Source organism: Carassius carassius, chromosome 6 (genome assembly GCF_963082965.1).
Source record: "Carassius carassius chromosome 6, fCarCar2.1, whole genome shotgun sequence".
Lineage (NCBI taxonomy): Eukaryota > Metazoa > Chordata > Actinopteri > Cypriniformes > Cyprinidae > Carassius > Carassius carassius.
In genome coordinates, this window is record NC_081760.1 from 40481178 (window position 1) to 40499255 (window position 18078).

General features: G+C 42.4%; 1 protein-coding gene across 1 annotated transcript in view; it reads left to right on the forward strand.

Annotated features, from left to right (window-relative positions):
* Positions 1 to 18078, forward strand: part of LOC132142899 (NACHT, LRR and PYD domains-containing protein 3-like) — a 31929-nt gene that overhangs the window by 7649 nt on the left and 6202 nt on the right. The window contains exons 3-4 of the mRNA XM_059553094.1: positions 15273 to 15446; positions 15555 to 15728. Coding sequence (XP_059409077.1) covers positions 15273 to 15446; positions 15555 to 15728 — 348 coding nt within the window. The remainder of the gene's footprint in view (positions 1 to 15272; positions 15447 to 15554; positions 15729 to 18078) is intronic.

The window sequence follows — 18078 nt, forward strand, 5'->3', positions numbered from 1 at the left end:
CAGGTTTGGTGACAACACGATTTCGTCTCTGCTCTTTGCGGATGATGTTGTCGTGTTGGCCTCATCAGGCCAGGACCTTCAGCATGCACTGGGACGGTTTGCAGCCGAGTGTGAAGCGGCTGGGATGAGAATCAGCACCTCCAAATCCGAGGCCATGGTCCTCAGTCGGAAAAGGGTGGCTTGCCCACTTCAGGTTGGTGGAGAGTTCCTGCCTCAAGTGGAGGAGTTTAAGTATCTTGGGGTCTTGTTCACGAGTGAGGGAAGGATGGAACGGGAGATTGACAGACGGATCGGTGCAGCTTCTGCAGTAATGCGGTCGATGTACCGGTCTGTCGTGGTGAAGAAAGAGCTGAGCCGCAAGGCGAAGCTCTCGATTTACCGGTCAATCTACGTTCCTACTCTCACCTATGGTCATGAGCTTTGGGTCATGACCGAAAGGACAAGATCCCGGATACAGGCGGCCGAAATGTGCTTTCTCCGCAGGGTGGCTGGGCGATCCCTTAGAGATAGGGTGAGAAGCTCAGTCACCCGGGAGGAGCTCAGAGTAGAGCCGCTGCTCCTCCACATCGAGAGGGGTCAGCTGAGGTGGCTCGGGCATCTGTTCCGGATGCCTCCTGGACGCCTTCCCGGGAAGGTGTTCCGGGCACATCCCACTGGGAGGAGACCCCGGGGGAGACCTAGGACACGCTGGAGAGACTATGTCTCCTGGCTGGCCTGGGAACGCCTCGGTGTCCCCCCAGAAGAGCTGGAGGAAGTGTCTAGGGAGAGGGAAGTCTGGGGTTTTCCGATCCCGGCCAGCGAGAAGGGAGAGAACGTAGGCGACCTTGGCTTGCTCCTTTGCATACATCATGGGCTGTAGGGAAAACACCACCTCGCATTGGGTAAGGAAAGAGCGACATTGTTTTGGCTCACCTGAATAGACTCCGGCGGGACAGGAGGAACATGCGAGGCGGAAGACTGTAGGCACATATTGTGGACCTGGCAGGAAAGCTCGAACATCTGAGCGGCCAGCATCTCGTTGGCGTGTCTGCCGGCGGATATGTCCTCCTCATGCTTGCCTAGAAGGACACCCTGGTGTTCCACGGCAGTCTGGAATGGGCTGCCACTAGCTGAGTCCATGTCTTGGTCAGATGGTCAGGTAGAGAGGACTCAAAAGCGAGATTGACAATTATAGTTCTTTAACGGAATCAAAAAGTCTGACCACAGGTAATCCAAACTGAAGTATCAATAAAGAACGGCGAACTGAAGTAACCAGTGGACTTGGTATAGTAACGTGAACACAAAGCTCCTCAGTGGCAGGGGTGACCAGAGGACTGGTGAGGCTGAGGCACTTGTAGCTCATGAAGAGGCAGACGGTCGGAGAGCACCCAGCAGGTAATCTGTTGCAGTCTTTAGCAGGCAAGGTTCTGTGGATGTACAATGACGAGCACAGAGTAATTCCAGCAGTGGAAGTTATACCGTAGTACAATTCAAGTTTTTCTATTCAATTCAAGTTTATTTGTATAGCGCTTTTTACAATACAAATCGTTACAAAGCAACTTTACAGAAAAGTATGTTTCTACAATATTTAGTAATAGCTTATAAGTGGTGACTGTCAGTTTGTGCACGTATAACAGGATTTTTAGAAAAATTAATACAAGACGTAGTCAGCCAGACAATGAACATTATTAATATTATTAATAATTAATAATTATTATATGATGCAGTCACACTTGTAGCAATATTTGTTAGTTCTGTTTGTTGATTCAGGGTTAGCATCATCTGAGGTCCTCTGAGGGTCAGCATCATCTCTTCTCAGGTGTTCTGGATCCAGACTGGAGCTTGTGTAAATCCTACTTACCACAGGATGTAAATCCCATGGCAAAACATAGAAACAAATAGAGACATCATTAGCATAGCTGCTGATCCAACAAAGTAAAATTTATTAGTTTAACCCAAGCTAAAGAATAAAAATGCGCATTTGATCAGATGCAACTACACTCACAATTTAAGATACATTATTTGAATGCTCGGTGAAAGAGATGCATTTTTAATCTAGATTTAAACAGAGAGAGTGTGTCTGAACCCTGAACATTATCACGAAGGCTATTCCAGAGTTTGGGAGCCAAATGTGAAAAAGCTCTACCTCCTTTAGAGGACTTTGCTATCCTAGGAGCTACCAAAAGTCCAGCGTTTTGTGACCTTAGGGAGCGTGATGGATTGTAACGTGGTAGAAGGCTAGTAAGGTACACAGGAGCTAAACCATTTAGGGCCTTATAGGTAAGTAATGATAATTTGTAACTGATACGGAACTTAATAGGTAGCCAGTGCAGAGACTGTAAAATTTTGTTAATATGATCACATTTTCTTGACCTGGTAAGGACTCTAGCTGCTGCATTTTGGATTACTTGTGGCTTGTTTATCGAAGAAGCAGGACAACCACCTAGAAGTGCATTACAATAGTCCAGTCTAGACGTCATAAATGCATGAACTAGCTTTTCTCCATCAGAAACAGATAACATGTTTCGTAGCTTGGCAATGTTTCTAAGATGGAAGAATGCCGTTTTTGTAACATGGGAAATATGATTTTCAAAAGACAAGTTGCTGTCTAATATAACACCCAGATTTTTGACTGTAGAGGAAGTAACAGTACATCCGTATAGTTGCAGATTGTAATCTACAAGATTCTGTGTAGTGTTTTTTGGTCCAATAATTAATATCTCTGTCTAATCCGAATTTAATTGGAGAAAATTATTGGTCATCCAATCTTTTACATTTTTAACACACTCTTTTAGCTTAGATAATTTAGAAGTTTCATCTGGTCTCGTTGAGATATATAGCTGAGTATCATCAGCATAACAGTGGAAGCTAATTCCGTATTTTCTAATAATATTACCAAGGGGCAACATGTATATTGAAAATAGAAGGGGACCTAGGATGGATCCTTGTGGCACTCCATATTTTACTGGTGATAAATGAGATGACTCCCCATTTAAATAAACAAAATGGTAGCGATTGGACAGGTAGGATCTAAACCATCTTAGAGCCTGCCCTTGAATACCTGTATAGTTTTGTAATTGATCTATGATTATGTCATGATCTATGGTGTCGAACGCAGCACTAAGATCAAGTAAAACTAGAAATGAGATGCAGCCTTGATCTGACGTAAGAAGCAGGTCATTTTTAATTTTAACAAGTGCAGTTTCTGTGCTATGGTGGGACCTGAAACCTGACTGAAATTCTTCATATATATCATTTTTGCTCAAGAAGGTGCTCAATTGAGCAGACACAACTTTTTCTAAAATTTTAGACATAAATGGAAGATTTGAAATAGGCCTATGATTTGCCTGTTCACTAGGATCTAGTTTTGGTTTCTTAATAAGAGGATTAATAACCGCCAGCTTGAATGGTTTTGGGAAATGACCTAAAGATAACGATGAGTTAAACATATTGAGAAGCTGTTATTCTATTACAGGTAAAACTCTTTCAGTAATTTAGTGGGAACAGGATCTAATAAACATGTTGGTTTAGATACAGTGATAAGTTTATTTAGCTCTTCCTGTCCTATATTTGTTTATCTTTGGGTGCGATGGATGAAACTGAAGTGTTAGACGCTGTAGAATCTACATTCCTATTGTATTTCTAATGTTATATATTTTATCAGTGAAGAAATTCATAAAGTCATTAATATTAAAAGTTGGTGGAATATTTGAATCAGGTGGCGTCTGGTAATTTGTTAATTTAGCCACTGTGCTAAATAAAAACCTTGGATTGTTTTGGTTATTTTATATTAGTTTGTGTATATGCTCTGCCCTAGCAGTTTTCAGAGCCTGTCTATAGCTGGACATACTGTTTTTCCATGCAATTCTAAAAACTTACAAGTTAGTTTTTCTCCATTTGCGTTCAAGACTACGAGTTTCTTTCTTGAGAGAGTGAGTATTACTGTTATACAATGGCACAGTACTTTTTTCTCTAACCTTTTTCAATTTGATGGGGGCAACAGCTTCTAATGTATTGGAGAAAATAGTGCCCATGTTGTCAGTGATTTCGTCTAATTCATGTGTATTTTTGGGTACAAATAGCAGTTGAGATAGATCAGGCAGGTTATTTGCGAATCTGTCTTTGGTGACTGGAACAATAGTTCTGCCCAGACGGTAACGCTGAGACATATAGTTAATATCAGTGATATGCAGCATGCACGATACAAGGACATGGTCTGTAACATCATCACTTTGAGGTACGATATCTATAGCAGTAAGATCGATTCCATGCGATATAATTAAATCTAGTGTATGATTAAAACGATGAGTGGGCCCGGTGACATTTTGCTTGACTCCAAAAGAGTTTATTAGGTCAGTAAACGCAAGTCCTAATGCATCATTTGTATTATCAACGTGAATATTAAAATCTCCCATGATTAGCCCCTTTTCAACTGTAACCAGAAGGTCTGAGAGGAAATCTGCAAATTCTTTTAGGAATTCTGTATACGGCCCTGGTGGTCTATACACAGTAGCCAGAGCAAGAGATACATTAGATTTCTTTTGCATGTCTGACAGTGTTACATTAAGCAGAAGTATTTCAAATGAGTTAAACCTGTATCCTGTTTTCTGGGTAACATTGAGAATATCACTATATATTTGAAAAAACTGCTGACTACTCTTGTCTAACTCAGGTTCGGATTCATAGAACGGCTACAGGGTGTCCGGTCAGAACATTAGGTCTCACACCAGGAATGTACTTCAGGGTAATTTATTGTGCACGAACACAGAAGGGAGGGTTCGGAAGAGTTCACTTTCAAGGGGTGGCCTTTCTTACAGCCGCCCCCAAATTCACAAGGTGAATTTGAACAAGAAGGGCCTTACTAAATTTTGGAATGTCATTCAGTCAAAGGAGGTAGGCAGATTATCTTGGTCACTGGCCCTAGGTAAGTTCTGTCTTTCACTTTGATCTCAGCTGATCTGACTCTGTTATCCTTCCAAGGGAAAACTTGAACAATCCTTCCTACAGACCAAAGTGCACGAGGTAGCTGTGGATCCACAATCATAACAGTTTCATCTATCTGTAGGTTCTCTGTTTCTGACATTCATTTCTGTCTGGTTTGAAGGCTGGGTAGGTAGTTATGGATGAATTGCCTCCAAAAGTGATCAGCTAACAGCTGACTATGCCTCCATTTCCGTCGACTCGGAAGCTCAGAATCCTGGTATGTCACTTGGGGAAGTGAGGCATCCCGCCGCCCCATCAGCAGGATGTTGAGTGTAATTGGGTCAGGGTCAGCAATGTCTGAAGATGTGTAACCAAGAGGTTTGGCATTAAGGATCCCCTCTATTTCAATGAGAACAGTCCGCAATTTTTCTTCAGTGACTGTCTGTGCTCCGAGTGTCACTTGCAGGGCTGTTTTCAAGGATCGAATTTCCCGCTCCCAGCATCCACCAAAATGTGGGGCATTAGGTGGATTGAATGTAAACCTAATTTGCTGGCTTGCCAGTTGAGCTTGGAGCAGTGTAGGCATCCCGAAGTTCCCTTTCACCACCTTTGAAATTCGTTCCCTGATCTGACAGGATTTCAAAGGGTTTCCCTAGTCACTGTCCATACTTGTGCGGAGATCAATATGCACTGCACGGGTGTTCATACACTTGAAGATGATCCCCCAATGCTTCTCATTTCGGCAGGTGTCAGATTCAGTCAAGTCCTGTACTTCTGCCACTCTGGTCCCCACAAACACCTTAAAGCGACAGGAATCTGATAAAAGCCAAATTAGCAATGTGGTGGAATCAGACCACAGTGTGACACTACTGAGTGGTAACGTTAGCTCTGCCTTCAGGACTTTAGCAAGCTGTGAACCTGTGAGTTCTGCACACAGCGCAAGACGAGGGATGCTCTGCTGTTTCTTGGGAGCAACACGAGACCTAGCTGTTACAAAGGCCACCTCCACTTTACCTTGAGGGTTCTCTGTTCTTAAGTAAGCCACTGATCCATACACCTTCTCTGAGGCATCACAAAAGATGTGAAGTTGCCTAATACTGCTAGAGCAGTCTAGTTCCTTGCTTCAGTAACATCTGGGCAAACTGATATTCTGCAGATCTTCCAATTCACTCTCCCAGTGTTTCCAAGAGTCTAATAGGTCCTCTGGCAGCCTTGGGTCATCCCACTCCCTTTCTTTGTTCCAAAACCTCTGCACTATCACCTTGGCTCGAGTGGTGAAGGGTACAATATAGCCAAGTGGATCATACTGGCTGGCAAGGATCTGGTAGATGCTTCGCATTGTGGGCACTTCACTGTCTGGTTTGGGTCGTTTGTAAGAGAGGGTATCTGATTGGAAATTCCAGTGCAGGCCAAGTGTTGATTTCTGAGCTTCTTGGTGGCCTTCGCTGAGCCAGAGGATGCTACTCGGTGACTGAATGTCAGCTGGCAGATGGCTGATAACTGAAGGGTCATTACTAGCCCACTGTCGTAACTCAAAGCCGCCAGATGCTAGAAGGACACAGAGTTTGTCTACAAGATTCTTGGCCATGTCACGGGAAGCGAAGCTCTGGAGGCAATTGTCCACATAGAATGACTTCTCCACTGAAACTTGTGTGTCCTTTCCAGGTTGGCTGTGATCTAGAACGTGCTTCTGTAAAGCAAACAAGGCACAACACGGACTGCAAGTGGTCCCGAAAGGCAGTACCTGCCATTCATAGACATCTGGGATTCTGTCTCTTTGCATGTCTCTCCAGATGTATCTCAGCAGAGGTTTATCTTGTGGCAAGAGGCGTACCTGATTGAACATGCCGCGGATGTCACTACTTATGGCAACAGAGTGCTCCCGGAAACGCAGAAGGACTGCCAGGAGAGATGGACCAAGTGTTGGACCAGGTAACAGTAGCTCGTTCAGGTTGTGCCCTTGATATGAGAATGAACAGTTAAAAACCACCCTGTTCTTCCCATTATGCTGCACCATGTGGTGCGGGATGTACCAGGCTTCCTTTGTTCTGTCCACTTGCTCCTGACTAAGTTTGACAACATAACCAGCTTGCACTAGCTTGGCCAGCTCCCCTTGGTATGCTGCAGTTAGAACAGGGTCCCTTTCCAGCCGTTTCTCGATTCCTCTCAACTGTGGCAGGACAGCTTCCTTTGGTGCACAGAGGCGAGGCATGCTCTTGACACGGAGCAGAGGAGTAGCGTATCGCTGGATACCATTAACATCCACTCTCACCGTGTTCTCTTGCTGAAGCTGAATGGACTCTTTGTCTTGGCGTGACCTGGTAATTACCTTTTCACTCTGGTAGGGTAGAACATCCATTTGCCACAGTCTCTCCACATTTGCATAAAGGTCATTGACAGGCCCCAGTGAGGTGAAGAATCATTGATCAGGGGAAAGATGACTGCTCTTCAGTTGGACCCTGCAGTGTCCATCCCAGACGTGTTCTTACTGCTGCTGGCCCACCAGGGGGCCCCAGCTGGACTGGTTCTATGGGTGTGAGGAGGAGGGGGCAATCAGAGCCAATGAGTAGAACAGGATGTACCTTGTCCAGCTGTTGTAGAGGTAACCCTGCAAGATGCTTAAATTTCTGTTGCAGGACACTAACTGGGTGTGTATGTTCTGCCAGACCGAGTGCTTTGGCTGTGAAGGCATTACGGATCTTGTAAGCTTTGCTGGGGTTAACAGTTTGGGACACAGTAAAAGTCACTGCCGCCCCGTGAATGACCTGGGTATCCTGTCTCACTGTACGAAGTAGAAGGTCCTCTGGCTCCCCCACAAGTCTTAATTTCTGCACTGCATCATGCAGAATGATGGTCCGCTCCGATCCATCATCTAATATGGCGTAAGCCTCCATTGCCACGTTGCCATTCTTGATCAGAACCTTAGTCACTTTGAGCAGTACTTTACTTCCGGAGGTTGGTCGGTCAACATATAAAACTGCACTGGAAGGAGCTTCACTTGGCTGAGATGTCTTGACCTGGTCATTGACATCATGTAGTACCATAAGGTGCTTCTTGTTGCAGGTTGGGCAGAAAGACTTTAGTGTGCAGTTAGCTGCTTGATGTCCACGACCACAACGCCAGCATCGGTTCTTTGTCTTTATCCAGTCTATCTTCAGGTCTTTGCTTAGAAGCTTGAAGTTGTCACAGCCATTCAGATTTGTTTATTATTATCACAGTATGGACAATAAGCTCTCACCTTCTCTTCTCTGACTGAAGCTGGTTTAGATGTGGCTGACGACATTGATGTGGAATGTGACTTGTCGGTACCAAGTAGAATGGTGGTTGGTCTGCGAAGCTGCTTAGACTCTCTTCTCACCTCTCTGCCACGCACTGAAGATTCCTGCCTTGTATAACAAGCGTACTGGCTATTGTCTTCCTGTACTTGAAGCTCATATTCCAACCAATCAGCGACGTCCAGCAAAATAGGAATAGAGACTTGCAAAGGGTGGGTGTACCGCTTGAAACTTGATCTGAGGTCATGTGGCAGTTTACTCAGGAGTCAAGACACATGTGATCCACATTCCAGCTCTACAGTACCTTTGTGGCCAAGCTGCTGCAACATACTGACAAGCGAACGCACCTGCAGTCCGAACATCCCGAAGGCCTTTACATCTCCACTACATATATTAGCTCCATCCATCAGCTCAGCGATTCGTTGCAGGGCTAATTGGTGGGGTTGACCATACATCTTATGCAGAGCTTTCATGGTGTCGGTGAAGGGAAATCTGGAGTTGCTGTAAGAGTCTGCCACAAGGAGGACCTCCTCCAGTATCAGATGGTCTATGAGGATTTGAAATTTGAAACGTTCTGTGGCATCGTCAGGCAGGATGTTCTCTAAAGCAATTCTCAGTCTTGAAAACTCCCTAGGGTCAGAAGACGTTAGGCAGGGGATGGTAGGGGCTGGACCTCTGTAGATTTTCTCTTGGGTACATGAGGGTAAGAAATGATCTGAGCTGTATTCTGCATGGGCTGGCCTCCTCCTTTCCTGTGATGGGACCACGGACTCAGGCAGCTGAGGTGGCTGGGAATATGGGGAAGTGTTGGGATACCTGAACTGAGCTGAGTCACTATAATGTGCTGTAAAGGAGGGTCTCTCATGAGGGGAGGAAGAAATGTTCATGTTTCTCAGATCTTCAGTCAGCTCTGAGCTTTCCTCTGGCACAGCTGGGTTTTGCAGTCTCTTAGTGGCAGATGGTGGCAACCTGCTGCGTGGAGCTGGTATTGGGCGGTATGGCTGTGGAGTCTGAAAGTTAACTGCTGGAGAGTGAGAGCGTGGTGATGGCATTTGTGGAGTGACCGACTCGGATGGAGAGCTCTGCTTCGATTTAAAGCTTTGAAGCTCATGCCATAATGCAGCATTCTGTTGACGCATCTCTTGGAATGCTGAAATGATCTCAGGGAGCTGGCTGGATTGTCGTTGCAAGGCTGCGTTCTCCCTCTTCATCTCCTTTAACATGGCTTTAAGCTCTGGCAGCTGTTTCACTTGCCTTTGCAATGCTGCATTCTCCTCTCTCAGCTTCTCAGAAGTGCAGTCCCATTGGTCAGTCAGTATCCACTCAGAATGTTCTGATGCTTGGCTCACTGGTGAAGTGGATCTGGAATGACCTGTAGCACTTGCTGTTTCATTCTCCAGTACTCCCTGGCAGATAAGTGACCGTGATTGCTGTTGATGAGACCCAGGTCCACTGAGCTCAAAGTCTTCGAAGTAGGCTGGAGGGTTAACTCGTCTCCTCGGCCGCACAGCAGGGGCTTCTCTTTCTGGTTGAGACATGTCTGTAGCAATCCACAACCTCCGGCTCGAAGGACCATGAAAAAACTGCTGACTACTCTTGTCTAACTCAGGTTCGGATTCATAGAACGGCTACAGGGTGTCCAGTCAGAACATTAGGTCTCACACCAGGAATGTACTTCAGGGTGATTTATTGTGCAAAGATGTGTGTGGTTCTGTAAATATAAAACAGCATACAAATATGAATAAATGGTTAAATACACATTGACAGATCTTTATAGCAGTACTTGAATACTCATAAGTAACAGCATTGTAAATTATCTAAATATAATATATATACAAATACGACTCAAAGTTCTATTAAATGATCGCACTACTGCACTGTGCGTCTAGCTCACGTGCCTAACTCGTCCGGTGAACAAGCCCGAACATGTTCCCTGAGATGCGTTTCAAGTCTACGCATTATAGCCTAATATGCAATAAAATTAAATATTCTATTAAACAAAAACACAGGAGAATTATAACATTTTGTCCACAAAATGTTATTGTAAGAAAGGGGTGGCCTTTCTTACAATATTGTTGACCAGTCTGAAGGGGCTCATGCTTATAACAGTAGTTTGGTGGAGTAGACTCATTTAGACCAAAATAATCTTTTGGTTTTATCCAGGTTTCAGTCAAGCAGAGTACATCAAAACTATTATCTGTGATCATTTCATTTACAATAACTGCTTTGGGTGTGAGTGATCTAATATTTATGAGCCCAAACTTTAAAAATTGTTTTTGTTCATTTACTTTACATGTTTCTGGTTTAATCACGATAAGATTTTTTTCTAGATCCTACATTAAATTAATATTTTGACCTCACTATTCGGGGAACAGACACAGTCACAGTACACACCGACAAGACAGGATAGGACAGGATAGAAGTGAAAGAAACTTCAATACGTCAATACGCATCTGTGACATCAAACAATCTGACAACAAGACAGGGAAATAGAGGGTTAAGAGAAGCCAAGATAATGAGAAGGGATAAGGAACAGGTGGGGGAGAATGAGCCTAATGGAAAGTGAAAACAGCTGTCAGTAATGAAACGTGTTGGTGAATAGAGTGTGTGTGTTTGTGATCAGCAGTTGGAGACAGAGAAAGAGACGGGATCATGACACACATGATCCTTCAGAAATTATTCTAATATACTGATTTGCTGCTCCAAAAAACATTTATTATTATTACTATTATTATTATCATTATGTTGAAAATAGCAGAATATAATTTTTTTCAGGATCTTTGATGAATAGAAAGTTCAGAAGATCAGCATTTATCTGAAATAGAAATATTTTGTAACATTATAAATGTCTGTATCAATTTAAAGCATCTTTGATAAATAGAAGTATTAATTTCTACAATAATCCCCCACACCCCAATAAAAAAAAAAAAAAAAAAATTATATTGACTCAAGCTTTTGATTGGTAAAGCATATAATGTTACAAAAGCTTTTTTATTTCAGATCAATTCTGATCTCTGGATCTTTATATTCAAAGAATCCTAAAAAAAAAATGTACTCAACTGTTTTAAATATTGATAATAAAAAAAAAGAGACGTGACATTCAGCCAAGTATGGTGACCCATACTCAGAATTCCTGCTCTGCATTTAACCCATCCGAAGTGCACACACACAGAGCAGTGAACACACACACTGTCAACACACACCCGGAGCAGTGGGCAGCCATTTATGCTGCGGCGCCCGGGGAGCAAGGACACCTAAGTCGTGGTATTGAGAGCACTGTACATGCACTCCCCCCACCAATAAATTCCTGCCGGCCCGAGACTCGAACTCACAACCCTTCGATTGCGACTCTCTAACCATTAGGCCACGACTTCCCCCTAATAATAATAATAATAATTTTGTTGTTTTTGTGTATTTCATTATTGAGAGGAAAGCGCGCGTCATATATTTTCTCACTTCCAAACACCATTCGGTTCGGCTCGAGTGCGTTTCTCTGAAGCAGCGCTGAGCAAGCGCTGTATCTCTTCTTCTCTCGAATTGCATCGAGGAGGGCTGAATTACAGTCTTGCGCTACAGCCCCACACTGGTCAAACCGCATTATTGCAGACTCTAAATTAGGTCAAATTAAATCAAACGACTACTCGACAAAACAAAAATATTTGTCGACAATTTTTTATTGTTGATAATGTCGACTAATTGTTTCAGCCCTAGTGTGTGTTCAGCTCTGTTTTAGCTCCCTGCATGAACACTGGCCTTGCCAAACTTTATATATTCACGCAGCACAGCATTTCTTAAATAAAAAACTTGCAAGAAAGAGAAAACAAAGTGCGGGATTTGCTTGATGTTAAAAATAGTTAAGGGCAATAAACCTTTGATTTTGGAATGTTGATGTATTCCTGTTGTTACGTTATTCTTTGTTAACGCTGTTAACAATAATTTGCGCAAAATCATCCCAGTACTTTAGTCTGTCTATATACTGTATTTTCCGGACTATAAGTCACACTTTTTTTCATAGTTTGGCTTGTCTTGCGACTTATAGTCAGGTGTGACTTAATATTATCAAAATTAATTTGACATGAACCAAGAGAAATGAACCAAGAGAAACGGTCTACAGCCGTGAGAGGGCGCTTTATGCAGCTGCTTGCTCCTGTAGTCTACACTGAGCAGCATAGAGCGCATAAATGCGACTTATAGTCCAGTGTGACTTATATATGTTTTTTTCCTCATCATGACGTATTTTTGGACTGATGCGACTTATACTCAGGTGCGACTTATAGTTTCGAAACATACGGTATCTATAGTTTTCACAGTCTTCAGTCATGTCCAAAAATATGGACACCCTTGGTAAATATGATCAAAGGAGGCTGTGAAAATTCATCTGCATTGATAATCCTTTTGATCTTTTATTTTAAAAAAATCACAAAATGTATCCTTTCATTGGATAATAAGAATTTAAAATGGGGGGAAATATCATTATGAAATGTTTTTCTCTAATACACATTGGCCACAATTAACGGCACCCTTTTATTCAATAATTTTTGTAATCTTCGTTTGCCAGTTTAACAGGTCTAAATTTTCTCCTATAATGCGTGATGAGGTAAGAGAACACCTGACAAGAGATCAGAGACCATTCCTTCATCCAGAATCACTCCAGACCCTTTAGATTGCCAGCTTCTTCTCTTCAGTTCACTCCTCTCATTTTCTATAGGGTTCAGGTCAGAGGACTGGAATGGCTGTAGCAGAATAGCAGAAGAATCCATGATGCCATGTATCTAAACAAGATGTCCAGGACCTCCAGCAGAAATATAGACCCACAGCATCAAAATACAGCAGTATATTTCATTGTACACATGGGGTACTTTATATCTCTGTGTTCACCAAACCCATCTTGAGTGTTTGCTGCTAAAAAGCTCATTTTTAGTTTCATCTGACCATAGAAGCCATTCCCATTTGAAGTTCCAGTCGTGTCTGATGAATGAATATGCTTTAGTTTTTTTTGGATGAGCAAGGAGAATTCTTCTTGAAACCCTCCCAAACAACATGTGTAGATCTAAGTTCTGTGTTTTTTTGTTTTGTTTTTAGAAGGTTTTCTGAAGCCGAGACTAAATTATATTCTGCAATTCTCCAGCTGGGACCCTTGGAGAGTGTTTAGACACTCAAACTCTCCTTCTTACCATGCATTAGGATGATATAGACACACGTCCTCTTCCAGGCAGTTTCGTAACATTTTATGTTGATAGGAAATTCTTAATTATTGCCCTGATGGTGGAAATTGCCATTTTCACTGCTCTCTAGCTCTTTTCTTAAAGCCACTTCACTAATTTGTGAAGCTCAATTATCTTTTTCTGCAAATCAGAAATATATTTTTTGTTTTTTCTCATTTTGATGGATGATAAAGGGAATTCGGGCTTTGTTTTCCCTCGATATTAGGCTCATTCTCCTATTAATGTATTAGATTATAATAATAATAACTATTATTATTTTTATTTTGATTGAACCTTCCTAGCCATTTCACTTCAGCACTGCATTTCACACACACACACACACACACACACACACACAAACACACACACACATTCAACACGCAAGAGAGGATTAGAGCTTGTAGTCACTGAAGTTGTAATGCTTTGACTCGGATAACTCGTTAAATCCGTGAAATGAAACAGATGGAACACGCAGAATGAACTAGCAGCTATGAACTAGCTGTCTTAAATACAGTATATTTTATATTTAACGTTAGTTAAATCAGTCAGTATGTTTTAAAGTATTTTTTTTTCGATTATTGGTGATTCCATAGGCTCTCTCTCGCACACCCGCACGTTTTTAAACACCAAATAGTTTTGCTATTATTTACAAGAACAAAGAGTCTCTCTCTTGCTCCACCCATGCACGATAATATCGTGTATCGTCGATCTCACAGGCTGACGATATGACGATTTGAAAAATGGCCGTATCGCCCAACACTGGTCTGTAGATGATCTGATGGTGTGTGTCTGTAGATGATCTGTCTGTGTGTGTCTGTAGATGATCTGACTGTGTGTCTGTAGATGATCTGACTGTGTGTGTCTGTAGATGATCTGACTGTGTGTCTGTAGATGATCTGACGGTGTGTGTGTGTAGATGATCTGACTGTGTGTGTCTGTAGATGATCTGACTGTGTGTCTGTAGATGATCTGACGGTGTGTGTCTGTAGATGATCAGACTGTGTGTCTGTAGATGATCTGTCTGTGTGTGTCTGTAGATGATCTGACGGTGTGTGTCTGTAGATGATCTGTCTGTGTGTGTCTGTAGATGATCTGACGGTGTGTGTCTGTAGATGATCTGTCTGTGTGTGTCTGTAGATGATCTGACTGTGTGTCTGTAGATGATCTGACTGTGTGTCTGTAGATGATCTGACTGTGTGTCTGTAGATGATCTGACGGTGTGTGTCTGTAGATGATCTGACTGTGTGTGTCTGTAGATGATCTGACTGTGTGTCTGTAGATGATCTGTCTGTGTGTGTATGTAGATGATCTGACGGTGTGTGTCTGTAGATGATCTGACTGTGTGTGTCTGTAGATGATCTGACTGTGTGTCTGTAGATGATCTGACTGTGTGTCTGTAGATGATCTGTCTGTGTGTGTCTGTAGATGATCTGACGGTGTGTGTCTGTAGATGATCTGACTGTGTGTGTCTGTAGATGATCTGACTGTGTGTCTGTAGATGATCTGACGGTGTGTGTCTGTAGATGATCTGACTGTGTGTGTCTGTAGATGATCTGACTGTGTGTCTGTAGATGATCTGATTGTGTGTCTGTAGATGATCTGTCTGTGTGTGTCTATAGATGATCTGACTGTGTGTGTCTGTAGATGATCTGACGGTGTGTGTCTGTAGATGATCTGACTGTGTGTGTCTGTAGATGATCTGACTGTGTGTCTATAGATGATCTGACTGTGTGTGTCTGTAGATGATCTGTCTGTGTGTTTGTAGATGATCTGTCTGTGTGTTTGTAGATGATCCGTGTGTGTCTGTAGATGATCTCACTGTGTGTCTCTAGATGATGTGACGGTGTCTGTCGATGATCTGACTGTTGGTGTGTGTTCTTGTCTCTTTCAGTCTTGCTGGCTGTAATCTCACTGCTCAGTGTTGTGAGAGTTTGTCTTCAGCTCTACAATCCTCAAACTGTGTCCTGAGAGAGCTGGATCTGAGGAACAATGACCTGCAGGACTCTGGTGTACAGTTTATTTCTGATGGACTGAATAGTCCAAACTGTCAGCTGCAGATACTGAGGTATTAAGAACAGAGATAATTTACAGTCAACTGGTTAAAATGTGTGTCTGTAGATGATCTGACTGTGTATGTCTGTAGATGATGTCTCTGTGACCTGTGTGTCTGTAGGTTGTCTGGCTGTATGGTGTCAGAGGAAGGCTGTGGTTATTTGTCTTCAGCTCTGAGTTCAAACCCCTCACACCTGAGAGAGCTGGATCTGAGCTACAATCACCCAGGACAATCAGGAGTCCAGCTGCTCAAACACAAACTGCAGGATCCAAACTATAAACTGCAGATACTCAAGTATGTCAAACACTAATACTGACATACTGAACATGTGTGTGAATGATGCAGATCTACATTAAATCATGTTTTATTAACAACATTTGGGAGGAGCTTGTTCAGATTAATCAACCAGTTTAGCACAGGTGGAGCTTGTTCTTATAATTAATTCAATTAACATGCTAATTCATATATTACATTTACATGTATTCATTTAGCAGAAGCTTTTATCCAAAGCTACTTACAAATGAGGACAATGGAAGCGATCAAAAACAACAAAAAAGCAATGATATATAAGTGCTATAACAAGTCTCAGTTAGCTTAAACACACTACATGAAGCAAGGGCTTTTAAATAATATAATAAATAAAAAGAAAACGGATAGAATAAAAAAAGAATAGAGCAAGCTAGTGTTAGAGGTCTTTTTTATAATTGTATAATAAATGAAAAGAAAATAGAATACAAAAATATAAGAAAGATAATGAGATTTTTTTTTTTAAAGAATAGTATTAGAATAGTTAGTGTTAAAGTTAGAGGTTCAAATCAAGATGGAAGAGATGTGTTTTAAGCCGATTCTTGGAGATGGCTAAGGACTCAGCTGCTCGGATTGAGTTGGGGAGGTCATTCCACCAGGAGGGAACATTTAATTTAAAAGACCTTAAAGTGACTTTGTGCTTCTTTGGGATGGCAAAATTAAGTGACGTTCACTTGCAGAGCACAAGCTTCTAGAGGACACATAAGTCTGAAGTAATACATTTTGGTAAATGGGAGCAGAGCCAGTGGTGGTTTTGTAGGCAAACATTAATGCCTTGAATTTTATGCGAGCAGCTATTGGTAGCCAGTGGAAATTGATAAACAGAGGTTTGACGTGTATTCTTTTCAGTTCATTAAAAATTAATCTTGCTTCCGCGTTCTGAATTAATTGTAAAGGTTTGATAGAACTGTCTGGAAGACCTGCCAAGAGGGCATTGCAATAGTCCAGCCTGGACAGAACAAGAGCTTGAACAAGGAGTTGTGCAGCATGTTCTCAAAGAAAGGATTGATCTTCTTAATGTTGAATAAAGCAAAAACAGTTTCTGAAGGACTAGACCGTTTTAGCAATGTGGTCTGAGAAAGTCAGCTGATCATCAATCATAACTCCAAGGCTTCTAGCTGTTTTTGAAGGAGTTATGGTTGATGTGCCTAACTTGATGGTGAAATTGTGATGAAACGATGGGTTTGCTGGAAACACAAGCAGTTCTGTCTTGGCAAGGTTGAGTTTAAGGTGATGGTCCATCATCCAGCAAGAAATGTCTGTTAGACAAGCTGAGATGCGAATAGCTACCGTCGGATCATCAGGATGGAATGAGAGGTATAATAATAATTCATTACATTTATATAGCGCTTTTTCTAGGCACTCAAAGCGCTTTACATAGTCTGGGGGTATCTCATCATCCACCACCAGTGTGCAGCATCCACCTGGATGATGCGACGGCAGCCATAGTGCGCCAGAACGCCCACCACACACCAGCTTACTGGTGGAGAGGAGACAGAGTGATGAAGCCAATCAGCAGACATGGGGATTGTTAGGAGGCCATGATGGTCAGAGGCCAATGGGCGAATTTATGGGATTTTTACTACTCTTTTTCTACTCTTTTCAAAAGACATCCTGGGATTTTTAATGATCACAGAGAGTCAGGACCTCGGTTTAACGTCTCATCCGAAGGACGGAAATATAGTTAAGTGTCATGAGCATAGCAGTGGTATGAAAAGCCATGTTGTGTGTGTGTATGTATATATGTGTATATATATATATATATATATATATATATATATATATATATATATATATATATATATATATATATATACACAGCCAACTGACCTCCATGACAGCTTTTGCCCCGGTCGCTACAATATCCTAAATCCAACATTTTCCCTTCTGACGATGAGTTTGGATCCCCATCACAACCCACTGGCCCCAAAGCTACTCCTTCCCCATCAGGTCCAGCTGATGAGACCCAAGCTTTCAGCATGATGACTTTGCTTGCCCCTACAGAAAGACATCCGTCTCACTCACCAGTCTCCTCTTTTGTCTCAGCCACAGCAACCATTCCTCCAATCAAAAAGTGGACATTTTGGGGCTGAAACAAGAAGTGATTAATGCACATGTACAGTTTTCCCAGTTAATAACCAAAGTGCAGCTTTATTCTTTGTACGTCTCTTTGCAACCAGCTAACCCTCCAAAACAGTCTTTAGAGTCATCAGCGAGCCTGAGCTGTGCTCCAGATTCCTCCGCTGCAAAACCTCTTTCTCCTCCCTCCTCTGTTCAGCCTTTTCCTCCAGCTCTCTCTACATCTTTCTGTGTCCTGCAGCTCCTGTAACAGATGCTG